The sequence below is a fragment of the Neovison vison genome, chromosome 5 (genome assembly GCF_020171115.1).
Source record: "Neovison vison isolate M4711 chromosome 5, ASM_NN_V1, whole genome shotgun sequence".
Taxonomy (NCBI): domain Eukaryota; kingdom Metazoa; phylum Chordata; class Mammalia; order Carnivora; family Mustelidae; genus Neogale; species Neogale vison.
This window is the reverse complement of record NC_058095.1, coordinates 113935578-113959024: the sequence shown is the minus strand read 5'-3', so window position 1 is coordinate 113959024 and position 23447 is coordinate 113935578. Positions and strand designations below refer to the sequence as shown.

General features: G+C 36.8%; 1 protein-coding gene across 2 annotated transcripts in view; it reads right to left on the bottom strand.

Moving 5' to 3' along the window:
* Window positions 1-23447, bottom strand: part of VWA8 (von Willebrand factor A domain containing 8) — a 330223-nt gene that overhangs the window by 216602 nt on the left and 90174 nt on the right. For both annotated transcript variants that reach the window (XM_044249814.1, XM_044249815.1), the window contains 2 exons: window positions 11130-11290; window positions 8293-8406 (listed from right to left, as the gene is read on the bottom strand). In XM_044249814.1, coding sequence (XP_044105749.1) covers window positions 8293-8406; window positions 11130-11290 — 275 coding nt within the window. The remainder of the gene's footprint in view (window positions 1-8292; window positions 8407-11129; window positions 11291-23447) is intronic.

Below are 23447 nucleotides of genomic sequence, written 5' to 3'. Positions count from 1 at the left end.
TACCTAGGTTCCTTCTCTTTATTCAAAATATCTCCTGTCTTGCAAGGAACCCACTCTATGTCAATCAGAGAAAGACCAAGGAGTAAGATCCAGGATGAAAACATTTTTCACAACACAGAAAAATTTGAGCAGCATAAGGGGCTAGGTTAAATTTAAAATCTGGATTGACAATAAGAATACTTAGGTCTTCAAAAGATAGAAAAAAATTAAACTTTTATATAATTCACTCTTTTGTCATTTTATAGGAAATATTGTGATTTTTTTTAAAAAAGATGTTACTTATTCATTTCAGATAGGGTGAGCAAGGGAGAGAGTGAGCATAAGCAGGGGGAACAGCTGGCAGAGAGAGAGGCAGGCTCCCCCCTGAGCAAGGAGCCCCATGTGGAGCTCAGTCCCAGGACCCTGGGATCATGACCTGAGCCGAAGGCAGACACTTAACCGACTGAGCCACCCAGGCACCCCAGAAATACTGTTTTTAAAGTGACCTCTTTTATAAATCCCTGCTAGGGACTTTGAGGATGTGAATATTCTAGGACATATAGAAGAATAAGGTTAAGACTTTCCATCATTTGCAAAATGACTTGAGTATGTTTTGGAGACAAACTAGACACTCCTTATGATATAATCATGTGGGTGATATTGTCAGTTCTTATTAATTGTCCTCTAAACCCCAGTGGAAATATAACTTTAAAGGGGAATATCATCCTTGCTATGAGAAACAAAAGATAAAATGCAAACACCCACCAAGATCTTCACAAAAATAAAAATTCAGGTACATAACTGGCATTCCTTCAGAAATGGACTATTCATTGCCATTAATTATTATAACAGAACCCAACAGTTAAGTGATTAAGCAGCTAGACTATCAGGAGGTACGATATGTGTGGAGAAAATCAGATAAGTACTCTGAAGATTTAAGATAAGAAATGCCCTCCCAATACAACAGGTAAGTAAACTGAGTCCCTGACTATATGATCTGTAATTTTAGAGGCCATACCATAATTTGCAAACCAGGGAGAAGCAGTTTTTAGGAATGGTCATATGAGAGGTCTAGAAGTATTCATAAAAGCTACCAGATACCAATTCATTTTGCTAGGTAGGAAAAAAAAAATCCTTATTTACAGATATTCAAGCAGGGCATGGGAATGATCTGTCCAAAGGAGTTGTTCTGGGAAAACAGGAAAGAAAAACAACATGAGGAGAATCTGAAAGTCCTGAGGATAGCATGATCACTGACTGAGGACTGCCAGCAATTAGACAGTCACACAAGAGAATCTAGAAACAGAAAATTCTGTGATCTAAAAGCTAAAAGGGAAGGTTTTTCCATTTTCCACTTCTGCCAAGTGGTTTGCCATATTCCCGAAAACTCAGCTCTGTGGCCCAAAAACAGATGTTGGATTCATCCTTGATCCTCCTCTTTCCTAGCTGGGACAAAAGAAGATGGGAGAGACAGAGCTGCCTTTTTTGTGTGATCTGACTGCACAAAATTAAATCTGCAGATGTAGTTTCTTAATCAAGATAATGAGGGATACTAAACCAGGGAATAAACAAAGCCAAAATCCAACACATAAGCCAAAGGAGGAAGTCCAATTTATGTCCTTAAAAGATCAGGAAGCAGGTACCACAGCTGAACTGTGAATTTAGGACTAGAAGAGCAATTAACATAAGAACAAGCCACAGGACAGCAAGCTAGGTGGTCTGAATTAAAATAGGTGATGATCATTGCTTAGAACATACACTGTCCCTGGCTTGCTTTTGGACACTGACTCTAGCAGGGTACATGAGTAAGCTGGCCCAATTTAAAGTGGTCAGTTGATGTGTCAGGCAGAGCAGTGTACACTGACTATAAAAACAACCAGCAAACTACTGAATAACAGGATAAGGACCGTTGTGTTGCTAGGTCTCCCCCAAAGGCTTCCTTACATATAAATAGGTCATATGGAAAGTCATTTCCTGATAATGATAGGATCTCCACGTCTGAAAGCTGGAGAGCAGAGTACTCTTGAGGATCTGCCATGTACTTTCAGGTGATTTAACTTACTGCATGTAATATGATGGCTGGGTAAGCGGTAAATTTGAGAATTAGGAAACAAGCACAGTCAAAAGTTAAAACCGAGGTTAACTTTAATTTCACTAGAATTTAACAACGAATAACAAATGAAACCAAAGCTATGGCTTAGCTTCAGATAAGTAAATATTTCATAAAGATTAAAGACTGAAAAAGCAAAATGCTCTTTTTTAAAAAACGATTTCTAAAGTGAAAATATGGAGGTCAATATGTTTGTCTGGGGGCGTAAATGTAACTTTTAGAGAGTAAAGCACTTTCCACTGCTTCCATTGCTCCAGTGCAATAAAACGGAGTAACTTACTGATATACATAACAACAGGAACGATCTCAAAATAATTATGCTGAGTGAAAGAAGCCAGATAAAAAAAAGTATATACTGTGTGATCCCATTTATATAAAGTTCTAGAAAATATAAGATTTATCAAGTAATTGGAACCAGATTCCTAGAAGTGGGACAGGAGGGTGACACAGGTCAAGGGAGAGGGATTTCCCAGGAGTCTGATGACATTTTTTGGGGGGGTGTCATAGACATATTCATTATCTTGACTGTGGTGATAGTTTCATAAGTATCTATGAATATCAAAAGTTATGAAACTGAAAACTTTAAATATTCAGTTTATTACATGTTATTATAGCTCAAAAAAGCTATCAATAAAAGAAGAAAGATTCTAACATAGTCTACTCTTCTGAAGGAAATTAAAGGGTAATTTTTGTCAAATGTGTAGGAATTTGAAAGAATGGCACAGAAAGTTTTTATAAAGACATTAATCATAAGCCAGAAGAGGATTTTGTAACTGGCCTTCTACACTATTACTAGTGTTCCCATTCTGAACCTACAGGCTATGCAGCCTGTATTTCACCTTTATTTCCTATGCAATGTAGCAAACTGCATAGACACATTCCTTACTCATCCTTATACCACACAAGGTCTAGGGTGATACTTGGAAGAGAGCAGATGCTGAATAAACAAATAAATGTTATTGCTGTTGTTAGGAGACATCACTACAAGAAGCTTTTTGAAGACCTTTGATGGCAAGGACAAAAGAAAGGTAACTGATAAGAACTGGGAATAATGGTTTTTCACCCAAAAGCAGAGCAGCTAATCTAAATGTGGTCTTGAATGAGTATGTTAGAGAAGGTGCATCCTCTCTATCAAAAACACCAAACCAAAACACATAATAATGATCAGACTCTTCACAGACATGGAGTTTGGAAAAAATGGTTCTTTTTCAAAATCAGAATTTGCTTAAGGCTCTTTATTTTGAGAATCAAACACAAAGACTTGGGCATAAAATCCTGGATCTACCTTGAATTTTGTTAAAAACTTACATGGCCTAATTTGCTAGCAATAAGATGCTGAGGTTTCTGGGAAGGGAAGAGAGAATGCTCAGATCCTACCTGTTTTCAAGCATAGGAGTAAGAAATAAAAGGGTCCAGAGAAGCTAATCAATCAAGGATTACACCTGATGTCCAATTATGATTCATCACTGGTCAAGAAAAAGTAGGAGATTATAAACTGTTTTTAGTGTTTAATCACAATCAATACAAATAAAATATATAATAAAAATGTAAAAACATTAGAACATATATAATTATAACTGAGACTAGGCCACTAATCTTTATTGCTTCCCTGAGACAACCATAAGTCCTTTCTTGGCAAAATAAACAAGGGGTAATGCACAGGCTCTTGGCCCCCTCATCTATGGTCTGACCAACGGCAGGAAGGGACATATTTAGCAGCCTATAATATTTGTACTCCCCCTTTCCCCAAAGAAGTTTTTCTCATCAAAGGAAGTGGTTCTATTTTGGTCCTTACTTCCTGTGAGAAATGCAGGCATAGTGTCTGGTGTGCATGGCCATCATGCTATTTCTAACCACCGAACCCACTTGATTCTTGGTGTCTTGCAACAAGAGAAGGAAAGTTGCTAACATTTCTGATGCCATATCTAAGGGCATATTAGCTTTGTAATTACCTGCAAAGAATGCCTGCAGAGGGTTCTGATCAAGACAGATGATCTTGGTGAAGAATTAGAATAGGTCAGCAAAGGAGTCAAAAACAACTGTTTAGAAACTGGGTTTCACACTATAAAGCTGAAAGGCACCATAGCCCACTGACAGTAGCTGTTAATTATGAGACCCTGTGGTATCAGACTTGTAATAAAGGCAAAGTATTCCTGTTAGTAGGTTCATAAAAGAAAGCACTACTAGCTCAGAAGGTCATCTAAAACCAGATTAATAGAAATACCTTTACCTCGAGTTTCCCAGAATTTCTGCAAGTTAAGATTTATTCACTTGTTCAAACACATTTACTAAGTGGTCTACTATGTGTCAGGTACTGCGACATTCGAGACAAAGAGATGAAGGATAGAGTAACAACGTCCTGGGACATTAAAGTCCTAAGTTCCAGTCTATCCTGAGGCCCAACTGCATCCATGCCTCTCCTCTGACCATGTGAAATGCCCATAAATTCCTTTTGCAACAATTCAACTTTTTTTGGTTACTTGTAACTAAAGGAGTCCTGCTAGATATAAATATAAAAACCGGTCCTATCTGAAAACAAATAGGTATGGAAATTTACCAAACTGGGTCTAGAGACAAAGAAGCTCTTAAATCTGCTTTCCCTTCATTTTAACTTTGACTTTTTCCGCTATCTCACAATTCTCCAAGGAAAAAAGCATTAATAGCTGAGTTTGTTTAAAGACTATCAGAAATAATTATTTCGCTGAACTTCATTTCTGTGCTTAGGTCAGAAAAATGAAAGGAAGATGATTCAGATGATGAGTTTCTAACTTCTGGTTCGAATGCTAATGCCAGGAGTGGCATATTAGGTACGCACAGCATATAGGATCAACCCTTGTTAGATAATGGGTCACATTACTTATAAGAGCAACTCATGAAAAACTAACTTCCTCAGTGAGTACAAAGACCCCACTTTATGCTATGCTATGTCCTTTTGGTCAACCTGTCAGCTCTCTACCTAGTAAACACAGCCCTGAAAGAAATACTGTCAACTAGCATAAACTTTACTGTATTCCACCCTATTGGAATCTATTGTAATCCTAAAAGAGAACACATTTATTCTCAGAAAGTCAAAAATGGGCCACAAAATTAATCAAGCTTAGCCAAAAAAGAAAGAAATTTACTAACCATCTCATCAGAGTGAAACAGATTCTGTAACATGACTACTTACCAATGAAATGGTTACAATCATAAGAAAATAGTGTGTTTTTCAGGCAAAAAGAGGAGGAATACTGATAAGAAAGGAATTAGACTTTCAACTGGTGGAAATACCTCAGACAGAGGAAAATCAAGTGTTAGACATCTTGTGTCTGAAAGTCAGTGAAGACCTGACAAACTGACAGATCATTAAGAAAGAACAGGAAATCAGAAGGTCAGAATAGGAGGTTCAACATCTAACTGATGAAAGTTGTGAAAAGAAGAGACCAGAGGAAATGGGAAAGTGGGAGTGGACAGAGATCTAGCATGACCTGTGAGCTACAAGTACGAAGGGCAGCAGGTCCAGATCAGGGCTGGTAGGAAAGCGCTATGGAACAAAGATGAAACTGATAAAAGCCTCTTGTGCCTCAACATGCTGAGAGATTTATTTAAGAGGGAAAGGGTCTAGGATGAAAAAGGGATAAATTCACAGGAAACAGGTCAACTTCCTCTTCTGTGTTCCCATAACATTACTGCAGAGATCTCAATCTAACATTTAAAAGCTGCATTGTAATTATTTATCTCTGTATCTGCCTCTCTTCATATGTATGCAATCGTTAACTTTAGGAAAAATAAAACGTATGCAAGAAAGGAAAAACAACTGTAGTTTACCAAACGACTCAGCTGTTGTACAGCCCTTATCCTTGTGATAATCATGCAGACATTGAGTAAAGTTCTAAAGAAAATTATTCCACAACTACTCAGGAAGAATGAGAGATGGGAAGTATATATATGTACTGGGAGGAGGAGCTAAAATGAGCTAAACCTTAATTTTCCATAGGAAGAAATAAATCAGTAAGGCCTAACACTGAAAAATAAATCAAGAAATATCAATGAAAGCATATTACGATATTGCAGTAGTAATGACTACTGATGTATGGGGATGGGGTAGCTACACGTGTGGTGAGCATAGCAGAATGTATAAACTTGCTGAATCACTATATTGTACACCTGAAGCTAATGTAGCATTGTATGTCAACTATTCTAAAAAAAAAAAAAAGTATATTATTTAATGATACAGAGGTAAGTACATGAAAAAACAAACACCTCAAAGATAAAAGGAGTAGTCTCTGGGCTATAGGAAATGGGAAAGTGTCTGAGGGCAGATGATAGAGGACTGGTATTTTTCATAAAAAGCCCTGAAAAAGCTATCTGGCTCAACTTTCATGCATGTTCAACAAGGATACAAAATTAAAACAAAAATAAAAATAAAAACCAATTATTGTTCTTATGGCTTGTTTCTATCTACTCAGAGTGGCCTCTAGAAGCAGAACTGAGCCTGGTTTGTATTCACAGGAGTGATGAAAATCAACAGTGATGAAGATGAGACGCTTCAAGAAGGAAGTACTTCTAACCGATGTGAGCCAAAACCTCAACACGATGCTCAGGGCCACTTTGTTGCCGAAACTGTTCTCATCTGTAAAACCTCTTGCAACCATTAGGGAGAACCTGGGTACTTCTCAGGGAAGAGAGCTGTCATTTTCTGGCCATCAGACTACAGATACAGTGCTGCCAAAGTCCTAAGGGAGCCTGACAAGCAGACTTGCTGAGAGCCACTGCCCAGCTGCTTTGATTCAGCTCCCTGAAAATATAAACTCTTCCCTGATGTGTGGTTCACACTCACATAATATACAAAAGCTAACTGTTAAAAGTAAAGGTATAAAATGAGAAGGATCTTTATAACTTCCCTCCCTAGACACTCCACCAAACTGTTTACTGGGCTAGAGGAATCTGATGATGTGTATCCCAGAAGCATTAATAGCTATGTATAATCAAGTGAATTTTTTAAATAACTTATACAGAGGTCGTAAGGAATTTAATATAACCTCCCTACAGAAAATGTCCAAGGAAATTTTTAAACAAAACTCTCCTTAAAAGAGAAACACAATAAAAAATACACTTAATTATCATTTGTAAAATTTTAATGTGTTAAATATGTCATCAAGCCCTTTGTGGGAGGGGGAAGCTTCAATTGAGTGAGATTCAATCACATGACTAGGTATTTGTCAAGGTAACAAGTGACTAGGTATTTGCCAAGGTAACAATCTCTAATTACGTCAAAATATCCATGGAAATGTAAGGAGACAGAAAACTTGTATTTGCCAAACCTTCTCTAAAGGAAAGTAGTATTTAGCTAGAAGAAATATTCTGCCATTTTTCAAACACATTGAAAATTTGAAAGAATAGAATATGAACACCTATTTTCTCCTTCACCTAGATTTCACCAACTATGAAGATTTTACCACCTTCTGTTCTCATTCCCACTTGCTCTTTCTGTGTGTTGTGTACATGTACACACATGTACATGTCCTTTTTTTCCCCCTGAAACATCTGGAAGGGAGTCACTGACCTCTTTTTATATTATCCCTTAAATAGCTCTGTGTGCATCTCCCAAGAAGAGGAATATTCTCCTTCAAAACCAGAATACCATTATGACACCTAGGAATATTAATATTAACTCAATATCAGGTGGTATATATATTCCATATTTAAACTTTTCCAATTGTTCCAAAGTATCTTTTCTAGCTGTCTCCATTTTATTTCTTGATCCAGGATCCAGTCAAGACTCATATGTAGCATTTGGTTTGGACATTTTTGAAAGGAATGTGTAAGTAAGCCACAAAGGGTAATCCTGCATCAGGTGGCATACCTCCATAATAACTGATCGCTTCTTAGAAGGTAGGGCCCAATAAATTATGAGGCTTTTTTTTTTTTTTCCTGAAGGGATACAAAGTATGGGGCCAAAACTGAGTTGTTAGGACAAGGCGGGGTGGGAGATTACCTTCTTAGAGCTACTGTTCTTACACACATGTGAAAGTAAGGCTTAGATTGCAGAACACATCTTGGGTAGGAAACCCAAGTTGTAAGAAATGCCAGATTAGGAGCCTGCTCAAGACACCAAATAATTAAATGATTCGAAGTTAGCTTGGCTTGACCCTAGGTTCCGAAGAAGAATAAAAAGAAGGCCCATCTGACCACGAGAATTAGAGCTGGGCCCCCAACATTACCTCTGCCGTAGCTGCTCATCAGATAGGTGCAGCTCCTCCTTCAAACGCATGTACCTGTCTTCTCTCAGCAGCCTGGAGCCATCGTAGAGGCTTAGCTCCCGATCGTGGATCAGCCTAAGGGAGAGGGGAAAGTCAGGGAACAAATTCATCGGTTTCGAACACTGAAGTCACTAGAGGTGGAATCAGTTAACATTTTTTCCCCCAAGAGTTTATTTATTTGTATGACAGAAAGAGAGACATCGAGAGAAGGAACACAAGCAGGGAGAGTGGGAGAGGGAGAAGCAGGCTTCCCTCCGAGCAGGGAGCCGCAGTTCGGGGCTCGATCCCAGGACCCTGAGATCATGACCTGAGCTGAAGGCAGACGCTTAACCATCTGAGCCACCCAGGCACCCCAGAATCAGTTAACATTTTAATCGTGGCTATTATTGTGGGCAATTGAGTCTAACAATTTTGTTAGATGCACCTTTTGAAATATCAAGTTGGCTAGTGCTGTTATACTTGGCAAAATTACTGGTTTCTGTACCAGAGAGCAGTAGTCATGGTTACTAGATGTGGACAGTGGGGAGGAGAAGGATGAGGAGGAGCTGGAAAGGGGATGGAGGAAGAAGATGAAAAGCAGCAGCTAAAGTGGAGACTCAGGATAACCAGGAGGTGTGTACTGATGAACAAGGCTGGTGGTACACACCCGGAGACTAACGTAACTCTCGAAGGGATAGTATAGTATGATCAACATATTTCTGTCTTTGGACTTACAGGATTGAAAACATCAAAAATCTTTAAAATGAAATAAGTGGTGCTATTTCATATGCCAACTCTGATGGTGACCTAACCGTCCACAGCACAAATAGCACTATATTCCAGATGTTGCAGAGGCTGAAAAGCACTACTGCTAGATTGCACACCAACCACTGAAGTCTCCTGACGGCTACGTTACAGTTGCCCCACACGAGCCCCACTTGGTAAGCACTGAGGGGGAGGGGGGGACTGCCTAATGCAGGGGTTAGGAGCATGGGCGGTGGAACGGTCAGATCTGTGTTCAATTCCAGCTCTGTACCTTGTTAGCGGAGTGCCTGGGGAGGGGGAGCACTACTACTCCATGTCTCTAAACGTTTCTCTTTTATAGAATCAGGGCTGTCATACCAACCTCATAGTACTGCTGTGAAAATTAAACATCTAGAGTAAGGCAGACGCTTACTATAATTGTTCTCAGTCTTGGCAGCACATGAGAATCTTCTGGGAAGGGATTGAAAATGCCAGTGCTCAGACCTCACTTGTATGGATCACTTCTATCTGAACTTCGAGAGGTGAAGCTCAGGCTTCAGTAATTTCTAAGCTGCATCGCCACAAGGTGATTCCATGGCAAGAGCCTGACAGGCACTGGCCTAGCACAACGCCCAGCAGAGAGTAAGGACTCAGTTAACGATAGCTGCTCCTTTTTCTAAGTGCTTGGCCTAATAGGCAACAGATAACCAACAAAAGGGGAGGAATAAGTATTATTTTTGTTTGTGTCTGTATTTATCTGTTTAGGAGAAAAAAAAACTACTGTAAATCTGTGGAATATTTATGGCAAATCACTAAAAGTTTGTGATTATCACTTACAAATGCTCTCAGGTTTAATCAGGAGTAACACAATGTTTTTGGATTTTTTTTTTTTAAGATTTGACTTATTTACTTGTCAGAGAAAAGGAACACGCACAAGCAGGCAGAGTGGCAGGCAGAGGCAGAGAGAGAAGCAGGCTTCCTGCCGAGCAAGAAGCCCGATGCAGGACTCAATCCCAGGACCCTAGGATCATGACCTGAGCTGAAGGCAGCAGCTTAACCCACTGAGCCACTCAGGCATCCCTGTTTTGGGAATTTTAAAATATACTCAGTATCTGCATCTTGTCAAGGACTAGAAACTCTGAATAGTTGGTTGGGGAAACGGATTATTCCCATAGTTAAAAATCAAAAGTGTAGAAGTGACAGAATCAAAACAGATCAAATAAAAAATTGGTATCATTAATCTTTCAAAATGAGAAAGGATAGAAACACTTCCCATGAAAGTTATACATAAAAGTCTTCTCTTAACATTACATTCTAGAGAAGTTAATTGGGAATTCTTCTCCACCCAAACTGAAATAAGGAAACGACAGATACACAATGTTCAAGTTTATAAACACAAAGTGAGTTTAGTCTATATAAAAATATCATCAAACATCCATCACACATTTTATTTTTTTAATTTATTTATTAGAGAGAGAGAGAGCACAAGCTGGAGAGAGGCAGAGGGAGGGGAGAAGCAGGCTCCCTGCTGAGCAGGGAGCCCAAGGTGGGGTTCAATCCCAGGACCCTGAGATCATGACCTGAACCCAAGGCAGACACTTAACTGACTGAGCTGCCCAGGTGCCCCTCCCTTACACATTTTATATAAGGAACTATACTTTTTCTCTCAAAAAAAAAAATTCCAACAGGATTAACCAATAATTTAGATCTATGATTCACAAGGTGTTTGTAAACAGTGACACTGGGACTAACAAATTGCAAGAAACGTGAGCTGCGGGACTTACTGTTAAGTATCAATCAGTATATATGAAGTTTTTCAAAATTATTACCTAAAAGTTTTCTTTTTTCAATTCTAACTCAGAGAACTTTGCCACAGCAGTGTTTTTTTCCCCCCAAATCTTCAGTATTGGAAGTTTTACTGTACTGTGTTTACAACGAATAAAAGCCTCTGCTGTTCTGGTTGGATACATAAGTAAGTTTCTCGTGATCTACGTGACCCAGCTTAAAAAAAATGATGACAGGGTTCCATGTCTACTGTTTACATGGGGAGTTTTCTGTGTGTGACTCATACAAACCTTTGCAATACGGCAAGTGTGCCTGCGTTGACCCGGTGGATGCCATCCAGGAGGACAAGATTTCCTTCCAGGGCAGCGTTCACAAGGGGCGAGGACCGCCATGCAGTGTCTCCATTGGGAAGAGTATATCTCTGCTGGAGCAGGTCACGTGCGGTCATGTCCTAAACCCGAGTCCCAGCACCCACCAAAGAAAATGCAGGGTGAATTCAAAAGAGATGGACGGTAGCTTATTTAGCTTTACAGTCACCACTATGACCAAAACATTCCATATAACAACTGGGAATCACCTTCTCTAATCCACTAAAAAAAAAAAAATTCAAAAGCTTTTCTTGGTCATTCGAAGTTCTTCCTGTTACTCATCCACATATTACAGTAAGAGTGAGGACCCCCTCCAGCACTCTTTTTTAATTTAGCTTTCCCCTCCCTCCTTTAAAATGTTCATTTGACATCTACACAGATGACGGCAGTCATTGCCACTTGACTGCAATGAAATTTAATTCAATCATCTTTATTTTTGTACGGGTTCCTTTTTAAGAATGAGAGGCCACACAAACTCAATTGGAGCCCTTTTCTTGCAGTGAGTCCTCCTGAAAGGCCATGCATGCTAGGAACTCCATATATTTAAAGAGGTTTGAAAATGCAGGACACTGAGGAGGACAGTCATCAGAAGAGGTACAGGAATCAACAAACAATAACATGGCAGTTATAAGCAATTTTTTTTAAAGGTTTTATTTCTTTCTTTGACACAGAGAGAGAGAGAGAGATGACACAAGCAGGGAGAGCAGCAGGCAGAGGCAGAAGCAGGCTCTCTGCTAAGCAAGGAGCCTGATATGGGACTTGATCCCAGGGACATGGGATCATAACCTGAACCAGAGGCAGAGCTTAATCAACTGAGCTACCCAGGCATTTCCATAAGCAATTTTTAAAAGCACACACACACAATGCACTAACACTAAAACAGTGTGACGGATTCAAGCAAACTATTAATAGCAGTGGCATAAAAATGTTCATTTTTTAAAAATTTGGCGTGCCATGTAATTGCAACAATTTTTTCTTACATGTATTAATGATGACAAACTAGTTTGTTTTCTGTTATCAGCTTCAGATAACTGTTGTGTAACTTATATTAAACAAAATTTCAACTTCTACCATCAATTTTATTGAAAAATTCAGTCTTTATTGTTATTTTTTTTAAGATTTTATTTATTTATTTGATATATATAGAGAGAGATAACAAGTAGGCAGGAGGTGGTGGTGGTAAGCAGGCTCCCTGCTGAGCAGAGATTCTGATGCGGGACTCAATCCCAGCACCCCAAGATCACGACCCGAGCGGAAGACAGAGGCTCAACCTACTGAGCCACCCAGGCGCCCAATATCCAACTCCAGTTTAAAGAAGACAGAAAACTAGGGGCACCTGGGTGGCTCAGTGGGTTGAGCCTCTGCTTTTGGCTCAGGTCATGATCTTAGGGTCCTGGGATCGAGTCCCATATCAGGCTCTCTGCTGGGCGGGGAGCGTGCTTCCTCCTCTCTCTCTCTCTGCCTGCCTCTCTGCCTACTTGTGATCTCTGTCAAATAAATAAATAAAATCTTAAAAGAAAAAAGAAAATTAAAAAATTTGCTTATATTCACAATGGCAACAGATCTACACTGAAACCAAGATTAAAACTCTAAGTCTTAATTATTTCAATTCTGTCACTATTAAAAAAGTACTGACTTAGGAAGTTTGAATAGGTTTACATTGAATCACAAAGACACTTGAGAATAATAACATTCAAACTCACCAAATCCCCCAGCCCTAAAGGTCTGGCTTTGACACATTATCAAAATTTGGCTTAACTCGTTAATTTTATTTAACTTTTTAAATGAACTTTAAACTCTATGCAAACTATATGAGCATGGCACTCTAAGCTGCCAATGATATCTGAATACTAAATTCAGCGCTATCATCAGCGTTTAATGAAATGGTTTATCGTAAGAATGAGCTCATTTCTATTCATGGGTATGCCACATAAGAACAGGAAAGGTGGAGCACCTGCATGGCTTAGTTGGTTAAGCATCTGCCTTCGGCCTAGGTCATGATCTTGGGGTCCCAGGACCATCCCCTACCTCAGGCTCCCTGGTGAGCGGGATGTCTAATTCTTCCTTGCTTTATGTCCACTTTCTCCTCGTCCCCCACTTGTGCTCTCTCTCTCTCTCTCTCAAATAAATAAATAAAATCTTGTAAGGTTAAAAAAAACCAAAAAGCAAAAAAACAAAAAACAAAACAAAACAAAAAACCAGGAAAGGAATTCCTGTGCAAGAAAAATAGGACAAATCAAAATAAATGTTTGCAGATTATTCTCATAATCAAATTATGAAAACAACCAAATACACACACAAATCTTTTTAAAATTAATATAAAAACAGGTAAATTTAAAGAAAACTCTTGGTAGTAATTATTTCAGAAAAATATTCACTATAGAGTTACATCATATATTGTTCTAGGGAATAAAGCAGATAGAAAACATGCTTTAACACAGTAGTTCTAAATCAAAGATACATCAGAAATAGTAGGGGAAACTTTTGGAAAATACATAAGCATACGCCCCATCACCCCAACACCTGGGTTCAGTAGATCCACGGTGGGGCTTATCACCTGGATTTTACTAGACATTAATTACACAGATGATTAAATTAAATGTCCCCCAGGTGGGAAACATGACTTTAAAGCAGAAATATGAACTCAGTGTGAAATTGGGTCTCATCCTACTTATTTACACTCCTCTCTTATTCTAGTAAGAATTATGAGATTACACGAGGACATTATGAAGTCTATAACAAAACAGTATAAATTAAAAGGTAAAAAAAATGAAGATAGAAGAGGAAAGAGTAAGTCTTGTTTACTTCAAATATTCCTACTGGTGTTCAGAGAAGGGGTAACATGAAGAAAGAATCCCACTGATACTGTATTTTTAAAGAAATGAATGGGCGTTAATTTTGAAAATGCCAGCTTCACACTGAAAATTATGGTATCCTGACCCATTTTAGCTCTTGAGTCTTTTGCATGGGCCCAGGAAAAGATGAGGACTATGACTCTAGCATGAGAGGTTCAGACCCATATGGAGCTGAGGCTAGCAACTGGTAACATTTTTTAAAGTTTCAACAGAGAAAACGCCTTAATCTCATAACAAGACATCCTGCTTCATCGTTCTACACACACTATGAAAAAGTACTAATTCATCGGCTGATGATGCCAAAATCCTTTCATATCTTGTTAATTCACACACTGGCCACAATAGCTGCCTCATTCAAATGAGTAAATATTTACCAGTAAAGATGATGAGAAAGACAACCAGTACACAGGACTCTTCTTTTACAACCCGGCAGTTAGAGACTCCATTATTCCGAACATAGTATGATTATTTTTTGCAACACACCAAGGACTAACAGATCAACAGAGCTCAGCACTGCTAATGCCAACCACAACCACAGACCAGAAATATTCTCCCTTTGTTCAATCCTCACAGGAGTAAAACATGGAAAACACTTGGCATTTCCTACAAGACTAGCTCAGTCCAGTTTTACCACCTAAACTCTTTCATATTCTCGTGGTAAAAAAGAGTCATTCTTCACTTCCAGTATGTCTTCACATTAAAATAAAAACTTCTGCGAGAAAGAAAAAAGCATTCCTTTTAAATACAAGCTGCTAGGTTTCGTAATTAAATTCCTGTATAGAGAGGAAAGATGAAGATTCCTGCTTTGCCTTAAAGAGATAGTGGCCGCCTCTTTCCATAATATAAATTAAAATCAGAAATTATTTTTGATTGTGTGATAGTGCAAGAACACGAAAATAAAACAGAACTTCTGTGCAACTGAACCTAATCAAACCTAACTATTGACAGAATTTTTTAGCATAGTGTGAATGAGTCAGCGATATGAATTAATTTCAATAATAAACTACCTTTAACATAGAGTAACAGCATCTCCGTCTTATAGAGTATTTGGATTTTAGTACTGTGAAATTGTTGTAATATCCATATCTATTTTAATATATACTGTATCATGAAATTGTTAAAAATATATCATTTCTTTATTCTTCCTGGAGCAAAATTTAAAAGAGTGTGCTTACTCCTAATAAAAATTAAAAAAGATGAATGTCCCAATTTTTGCATATATTTTTCTTATCTCTGAAACTCTTGAACTTAAGAGAATAAAAATAGTACTAATGATATCATAGAGCCTGAACCATTTCCTCTTTCTGTATTTCCTTAAAAATTTTAAAACAACAGGACATGAAATTCAGTTCCTTTAGCACTACCATTGTCTAACCTTGAACACCTCACCTTCTCATTCAGATCCCTGGAAAATATCCACATATTTCTTAATTCAGTGTCATTTGGAATTTTTTATTTTTATTTTTCATAATTTTGCTCTTTTGATTTGTAATGGAGAAACCCTACTGAAAAAAAGTCCTACTAAAATGAGAAGCATGGCTGTGTGAAATGTATCAGAAAACATAGATCTGAACCCTAAAGTAATTATATACCTTATATGTTTTTAGTACCTTCTAACGATATATGTTAATTTTTCTGACATTTCCTTGAGAAACCTGGATATAAGTCATTGGTTTGATGAAACAAATTCAATAAGCATCTTGTGTGTCAAGAGGCTAAAATAAGACTAGAATTAGTCTTATTCTGGGGGCACTCTCCAAAATGCCCCCAAATACAGCTAGTCTCCACTGCTGTTTAAAAACACCTTTGTATGGAGCACTGGGTGTTCCACGCAAACAATGAACCATGGAACACTACATCAAAAACTAGCGCTGAAATAAATTGGAAAAAAAAAAAACAACAACAACAAACTAGCGCTGTACTGTATGGTGACTAACATAACACAACAACAAAAAAATAGTAATAAATAAACAAATAATACCTTTGTATACAAGTGTAAAAGATTAAAATAAAGATGTTTTAGCTAACAATAATTATAGCTCTAGGTGGATATGATTTTTCACTTTCTTCTTTCTGAATTCTTTCTGAATCAAAAATATACACTGTGGGCATTCAAATTTTTTTGACTGGGCTAAGTATTATCAATTTTTTTTTTCACCCAAAAGATACTAGCTGAAATTCTATGGGCTTTCCAGGTCTGGCTCAAATAAGTTTCACTCAAATAAGCAAAAATATCCTGCCCGTAGAGTATAAACATTAAGATGATCTCAGATTTAAGTGAAACAAAGAATACACCAAGGCTAGCTGATGTAAGCCATCAATTTTGCAATAAGGTATTAATTATGTCCATACCTACTAGTGGCAGAATATTACATAAACATTGTATAAACATAAAATGTTAATAATTTTTAGGTCCCAGAATAGAAATGAAGCCATTCTTTAGAGTCTAAGCATGCTCAGTGAACAGAATGCAAGGCATGCTGCCAACATTCCTCAGTGTCATTTATGTATGATCTTAAAGAAGCCTCTCATTTTATATATTGTAAAATTATCTATAAACTTTTCCATGCTTCTCCCCCAAGTTCCTCTCTTAAAGACCTATTTTTAACTCATCACATGTATAATAAATGCTTCCTTTATGTATACCGTGAAGTATACATAAGCCTGCCATGATTGTTTTAAGTGACTCTGCTATGGATGGGAAGAAGCTGCTTTTGGATCACTTGTAGCTCTCTTCATTATAACCAGTGGGATCTAGTCAAGATGATCTCCTCTGCTTAAACACTTATTCTATGAGCACTTATTCTAAGAATTCTAAGAACAAAATTCTTCTTACCAAAGCTAACCAGAAGTCAAACCCATTGTCTCACCAACATCTTAATAAAGTTGCAAAATAAAACATAAGTCAAGGTCAGTGTATGTACAGAAAATGTCCTATGTATTCAGTGAAGATACACAACCAAACACCCCTCTAACCTTCCTATACTACAGAGGCTAGAAAATAAGAAACATTATTTCTTAGATGCTTTGCAACTAAAATTCTGTGGATAACCCAGGTTCTACCAAGCACTCGCACATGCACACATCTGGGAACTGAAAAAAAAGTGGCAATGAGCAATGAGAGGGAGGTGGCAGCCAGCTCTAGGGAACCTGTTCTAGGACAGCCATGGCTTCATGGCTGAAGCTCTCTCACTCTGTCATTCCTAACTGGGTAAAATCTAAACATTGCTCCCTGTCTCTCCCAGAAATTCTGAAAGCTACCTAATACCCAGTGCTAAGTCCCTCTCAGTACTAGATAGCCAGGATGGACTCTATTGCCCACAACAAAAACCACAACCTAAGGATAATATTATTTTAATAAGCCAACTTATTAAAGCTTGTGCAGAAATGTTCATGAACAACGAAGTCTATGAAAGAGGGTGAAAAGACTTTCCAAAAGAAAGGGAAAAAGCAGAGATGCTACTGAGCAGAGCCCCAGGAATACATAAACTGAAGAACCACATTTTATTCAGATGGTACAGCAAACTTGGCTGCATTTTATCACAAGGGTATGATTCTATTAGAACACGTGGGAAAGTTGCCATCAATTCTAGCTTAAATATTTGGAATGATATTTGCCTTACATTAAATTAGTTTTTACAAGCAAGTAACAAGGGGCGCCTAGGTGGCTCAGAGGGTTAAGCCTCTGCCTTCGGCTTGGGTCATGGTCTCAGGGTCCTGGGATCAAGCCCCGCATTGGGCTATCTGCTCAGCAGGGAGCTTGCTTCCCCCTCTCTCTCTGCCTGCCTCTCTGTCTACTTGTGATCTCTCTCTGTATCAAATAAATAAATAAAATCTTAAAACAAATTTTTAAGAAGCAAGTAACAAGATATAAAAATCAAGGTTGTCATAAGTACTAATAACCAGTTCAAAATTCAGTAAAGACACCTGAAACAGATACAGCATTTGGCTTATTTAGTCACACTAAAACCCCTTCTGGTGGGCCAATGTGGGAGTAGCAGGTACAGTATGAGGAAAGCAGTGTTTCGATCCAAATCTGCCACTTCCTTGTAATAGATAAATGGATCATGTGAGGAAAATAACTTTAGAATTAAATGAGATGTCTGGCACTTAGTGGGTATTTGATAAATAACAGCTAAATCAAAACCGAATGAAGAAAAAAAATACAAATACATTGAAATTGAAATTTAACAATAAGTCTAAGTTAACAATCCAAGATATTAAAAGAAGACAAGTGACAATGCTCTACAACAAGGAATTCTTATTTCAGGATTTAAAGTAAAGATAATATGGAAACAGGTAGGGATTGGTAAAGAAAAGTTGGCAAAGGTCAGATTTTAGCTGGTCCTTTAAAAATAATGTATATATTTCAGAATTATTTATCCACTCCTTCATATACTGACTGCTTATTGCATTCAAGTAACTCTTCCAGGTGCTGAGGATACAACAGTCGAACAGATAAACATGGTGCAGAAGCACTAAATGAAATCAGCCAAAGAATACCTTTCCCTTTGCTGTCCTTTTTCTTTAAAAAAAAAAAAAAAAAGATTTTATTTATTTTTGAGAGAGAGAGAGAGAGCATGTACACAAGTAAGGGAGAGGGGCAGAGGCAGAAGTAGACTCCTAAGCAGGAGTTCAATGCAGAACTCAATCTCAGGACCCTGAGATCATGACCTGAGTTGAAGGCAGATGCTTAACCAATTGAGCCACCCAGGTGCCCTGCTGTCCTTTTTGACTGTCTCTATGATTTTGTTAAATACCTCAGAAAGTCCTATTTCTCCTACAAGATGGCTTGTAAATCAGCAATAAAGTTCTATACATTCAGAAAGTGGTTTGGATCCTGAGTAGTTGTATTTTTTTAACAGGGTAAAAATAGAAAACCAAAGCATTTCAGAATCACCAAAGGCAACTAGACAATAAAGCTGAGAGATGTATTTACTTTTTATTTCCAAAAATAAAATGTTTGCAAAATACACTGTACATACAAAAACTGTGAATTTCAAAATCAAATCTAAATTATATCCTTCTTTCTTTTGTTTTTTGACATACTCCTCATAAAAAGAATATAGATATATAACATCACCACTAATCTCATTAATCTCTAGCAAATTCATTCTTGCCATGATCTTCGAGAACTACAAAATCCTGAGGACCCTTAAAAGATTGCTCTAAGGACTTAAAGGTGTAAAATAAGTGGCCATAATTAATTTTCATAAGAATATTATGAATAAAAGATATAAAGTATAACAGCAAATACATGAAACATGGAGGAAGGAATAAAAAAGGGGTTTTTAAAATGTATTTGAGCTTAAGTGTCTATCTACTTAACATAGACTGCTATATATTTAGGATGTTATAAATGAACCTCATGGTAACCATAAACCCAAAAGTATAATATATACCAAAATAAATAAATAAGTAAATAAGAAATCCAAACACCATACTATAGAAATTCATCAATCACAAAGAAAGAGTGTAAGAAAGGAAGAGAGAACTACAAAAATGACCAGAAAACTATGGAAATAAGTACACATTTATCAATAACTACTTTAAACATAAATGGCCTAAATGCTCCAATCAAAAGACACAGTGTAACATAACAGATTAAAAAAAAAAAAAGACCTATCTATACACTGTCTATAGGAAACTCACCTCAGACATGAAGAAACATACAAAATGAAAGTGAAGGAATAGAAAACATTTACCATGCAAATGGACATGAAAGAAAATAAAAATAAAGCCAGGGTAGCAATACTTAGACAAAACAGATTTTAAAACAAAGACTGTAACAAGAGATAAAGAAGGGCATTACAAAATGATAAAGGGATCACTCCAACAAGAGGATATAACAATTGTAAATATCTCTGCACCCAACACTGGAGGACCTGAATACATCAAACAAATATTACTGAATACAGAGGGAGAAATTAATGGCAATACAATAATAATAGGGGACTTGACACCCAACTTACATCAATGGATGTAAGGAAAGTCAATAAGGAAACAGTGTCTTTGAATGACACATTAGACCAAATGAGCTTAACAGATACAGACAGAATGTTCCACCTAAAACAACAGATGACACATTCCTTTCAAGAACACATGTGACATTCTCCAGAAGAGATCACATGTTAGGCCACAAAACAAGTCTCAATAAATGTAGGAATAATGAAACCATACCATGCATCTTTTCTGACCACAATGGTAGGAGACCAAAAATCAATCACAAGAAAAAAACTGAAAAAAACACAAACATGTGGAGGCTAGAAAATATTAAATAACCAATGGATCAATGAAGAAATCAAAAAAGAGCTAAAAAAATACATGGAGACAAATGACATACATACAATGGTCCAAAATTGCAAAAACAGCCCTAAGAGGGAAATATATAGCAATATGGACTTATCTCAAGGAACAAGAAAAAGTTCAAATAAACAATCTAACTTTTCACACCTAAATGAACTAGAAAAAGAAGAACAAACCAACCCATGGTGAGTAGAAGGAAAAAGATAATAATGATCAGATCAGAAACAAATGACACAGAGACCAAAAATAAATAAATAAAAATAGAAAAAAAAATCAATGAAACCCTTAGCCATACTCAACAAGAAAAAAAAGAGAAAGAACCCAAAGAAAAAGAGAAGTAATAACTGACACCACAGAAAGGATTATAGTAGAATATTATGAAAAATTATATGTCAACAAATTGGACAACACAGAAGAAATGAATAAATTCTTAGAAACACAATCTTGCAAAACTGAATCAGGAAGAAGTAGAAAATCTGAACAGACCAATTACTAGTAACAAAATTGAACTTGTAATCAAAGAGCTACCAAAAAGTAATAATCTAGGACTAGATGTATTTATAGCTGAATTTTACCAAACGTTTGAAGAAGAGTTAGTACCCATCCTTCTCAAACTATTCTGAAAAATGGAAGAGGAAGGAAAGCTTCTAAATACATTCTATGATGCGAAAATTACCCTGATACCAAAACCAGACAAAGATACCACAAAAGGGAAAACCACAGGCCAATATCCAACAATACATTCAATGGATCACTTACTGTGATCAAGTGGAATTTATTCCAAGGATGCAAGGATAATTTAATATTTACAAATCAATCCACATGATACACCACATTAACAAAATGAAGGATAAAAATTATGATCATCTCAATAGATGCAGAAAAAGCATTTGACAAAATTCAACCTTTGTTCATGATAAAAAAAAACTCTCAAAAAAGTAGGCTTAGAGGGAATATACCTCAATGTAATAAAGACCATATATGAAAAACTCACCACAAACATTGTGCTCAATGGTGAAAAACTGAGAGCTTTCCTCTAAGATTGGGAACGAGACAAAGATTCCCACTCTCACCATTTTCATTCAGCATAGTACTGGAAGTTGAAGCCATAGATAGCACTCGGACAAGAAAAAGAAGAGGCATCCATATTGATAAAGAAGTTAAACTGTCATTATCTGCAGATAAAATGATCCTCTATATAGAAAACCCAAAAGACTTCACCAGAAAACTATTAGAAGTGATAAATGAATTCAGTAAAGTTGCAGGATACAAAATGAATACCCAGAAATTAGTAGTACCATAGGGAATATAGTCAGTGATGTTGTAATAGTATTGTAGGGTGACAGATGGCAATTATACTTGTGGTGAACATAGCATAACACATAGAAAAGTTGAATCACTATGTTGTACACCTGAAACTATGTAACATTGTGTCAACTATACTCAAATAAAAAAATTAAAAAGGAAAAAAATTGCCCCAGAACCCTAATCAAAATTACTGCAAAGTACATTTAAAACAAAAATACTAACAGAGATGATCAAGTGTAACGACGTGTTCTTACCAACAGTGCTGGATTTCATTACACAGTGTCCTTAAATTCGGAGGTACTCCACAGAGAATCCCCAAATTTGCAAATCCTTCCCTCAAGCTTACAGATGCCATGTTTTTGGATCACCAAGGATGGTAAATGAAATACCTTTCAGGCTAGAGTTCCTTATTTGGTAGGATTCCTTGGTCACTTGTTTTCTTCCCTGGACTAATGGATTTGGTTTTATTGTAATGTTTATTTTTATACACATTCCTAGAGGCCTCCTACTGTGTTTTTAGAAATCTAATAAATACCTCATGATAACTAAATTTGTTAAGATAACACAAAAGATTTTGTCTACTACTTAAGAAGTACACAGTTTCAATTAAAGAAGGAGTCCAGTGCATAGTTCAAAAAAATTATAAAAGATGGAATATCAAATTTTGATATTTGTTTAAAAAGCAAATATAAAATCTATGGCCTTTTAAATGGCAAATTTGTGTAACATAAGACTCTTCCTTCTAAATGAACCTCTACAATTGCACAGTTAAACTTTAAGGCGTACTTTGCATTTTTTACAATATATAAGTTGAAAGGACTATCGAGTTAAACCAGCTAATATCTTGCCTTTTCAATACATAACTTTGTGCTGTGTCCTGTCATATACACACTCCAAGTAGTTTTAGTTGTGAGCTTAACATAAAATACCGCAAGTGTCATTACATACAACTTTTGACTGTGTCTCTGTCAAAATGAGAACCCAAGATGCATTTTACAAAGTTTTGGTTATAAAAATAACACAAGGTTGACATGGTATTCTATAAGCTGAAGACAACCATTGATTTTTTGAAATTCCTCCATTCCATTATGTTGTTTTTAAAAAGCTAGCAAGTAGAAAAACAGACCAATACTGAAAAACAAACTGATGTGACAACACTGGCATGCCAAAGCAAATCAAGCTAATGTGAGGGAAAGCATTCCAAATAAAAACAGATGGTAGTGTAGGGCCTCAACCCAGTTCCCTCTTATCTCAGAGTGAGCCTCATTGTCTGCTGCTTATTGTTTTTAAAGATGTACAAGCTAGAAGAAAAAAAAAAAAAAGGCTTGAAAATGAATAAGCTAGAAACCATTGTACAAGCTTTGGGTAATTTGAGGTATAAACTCTAGCACTTAACCTTTCTCATCCTTAAATTTGAAAGTCAGGAAATTCCACTTTACTGGAATATTTTAGAGTAACTACTTGGTTAACTTTTGGTAAATCACTTTGATCACTTCAAAGAGGCTACAGAAAGAGATTATTATATCATCACAAAACTTTATTTTGGAAAAACACAGAAATACATAGAAAATTATAATTCTAGAACTGAAATGAATTTGTCTCAAAATAGATTCTCCTGCTTTATTCTATAAGAACTTGTTCTCAGAAATCAGCTTGATCTAAATAATTATCTCACTTTTTCTACATTATAGAACACTATAAATAGAAAAGCTCTTAAATGTTTTTATGGGGAGAATGAGAACAATGTCTGAAAAATCACACCTATCCCTGA